The sequence below is a fragment of the Pteropus alecto genome, unplaced genomic scaffold (assembly GCF_000325575.1).
Source record: "Pteropus alecto unplaced genomic scaffold, ASM32557v1 scaffold45, whole genome shotgun sequence".
NCBI classification, from domain to species: Eukaryota; Metazoa; Chordata; class Mammalia; order Chiroptera; family Pteropodidae; genus Pteropus; species Pteropus alecto.
In genome coordinates, this window is record NW_006442491.1 from 38527472 (window position 1) to 38528162 (window position 691).

The window sequence follows — 691 nt, forward strand, 5'->3', positions numbered from 1 at the left end:
AGCGAGCGCGCCCGCCGCAGGATGATGGGCCTCAGGTGGGGGTCGCAGCCTGACGGCGCAGGCGGCGGCGGCGGCGCGCGGCCCGGCCTCCTTGGGGGCCGGTAGGGCGGAGGCTCCGGGGCCGAGTCGCTGTCCAGATCCGAGAGGCAACTGAGGCTCCGCGGGGCGGGCTTCCGGAACCCCGGGCCGGAGGGCAGGGCCCCGGAGCCCGAGAAGCCGGACATGGCACAGCCGGCCGTCGGGCGATGGGGGCGGCGGGACCAAGGGGCAGCCCTCCGACCCCGCGTCTGCTACCCCGGCGTCCCTGGCGGCGATCGGAAGCCCCGGGTGTCCGCTGCGACTGCAGCCTGCAGGGAACCCTCGGGGCCCGCTGCGCCCTCCGCCCGTCCGTCACCTCTCCCCTGGAGTCCTCGCCCGGGTCTTCCGCTTCCTGCAGCGAAAGAAGAGCTTGTTTCCCAAGAGATGAGTGCTGCCTCCAGGGCACGCTTCCCGGGCCAACCCGGGAACGCAGGGTGGCGCCTCCTTTTGCTTCCTTGGGGGTTCTGGGGGGCGTAGGCTGCGTTCGCGGAGCGGCCCCTCCCACCTTCCCGGTGCGCCGCGTTACTTACATGGCTGCAACTTGTCGGGTGCAACTTCCCGGCGAGCGTCCGCCCCGCCCCTCGTGACGCGGCCCGCGCCAGGGCCCCCCCGG

At 74.4% G+C, this 691-nt stretch overlaps 1 protein-coding gene across 1 annotated transcript in view; it reads right to left on the reverse strand.

Annotated features, from left to right (window-relative positions):
• Nucleotides 1–602, reverse strand: part of PPP1R3D (protein phosphatase 1 regulatory subunit 3D) — a 3368-nt gene extending 2766 nt beyond the window's left edge. The window contains 1 exon segment of the mRNA XM_025040025.1: nucleotides 2–602. Within this exon segment, the coding sequence (XP_024895793.1) occupies nucleotides 2–224 (223 nt within the window). The 5' untranslated portion in view covers nucleotides 225–602.
• Nucleotides 603–691: the final 89 nt, after the last annotated feature.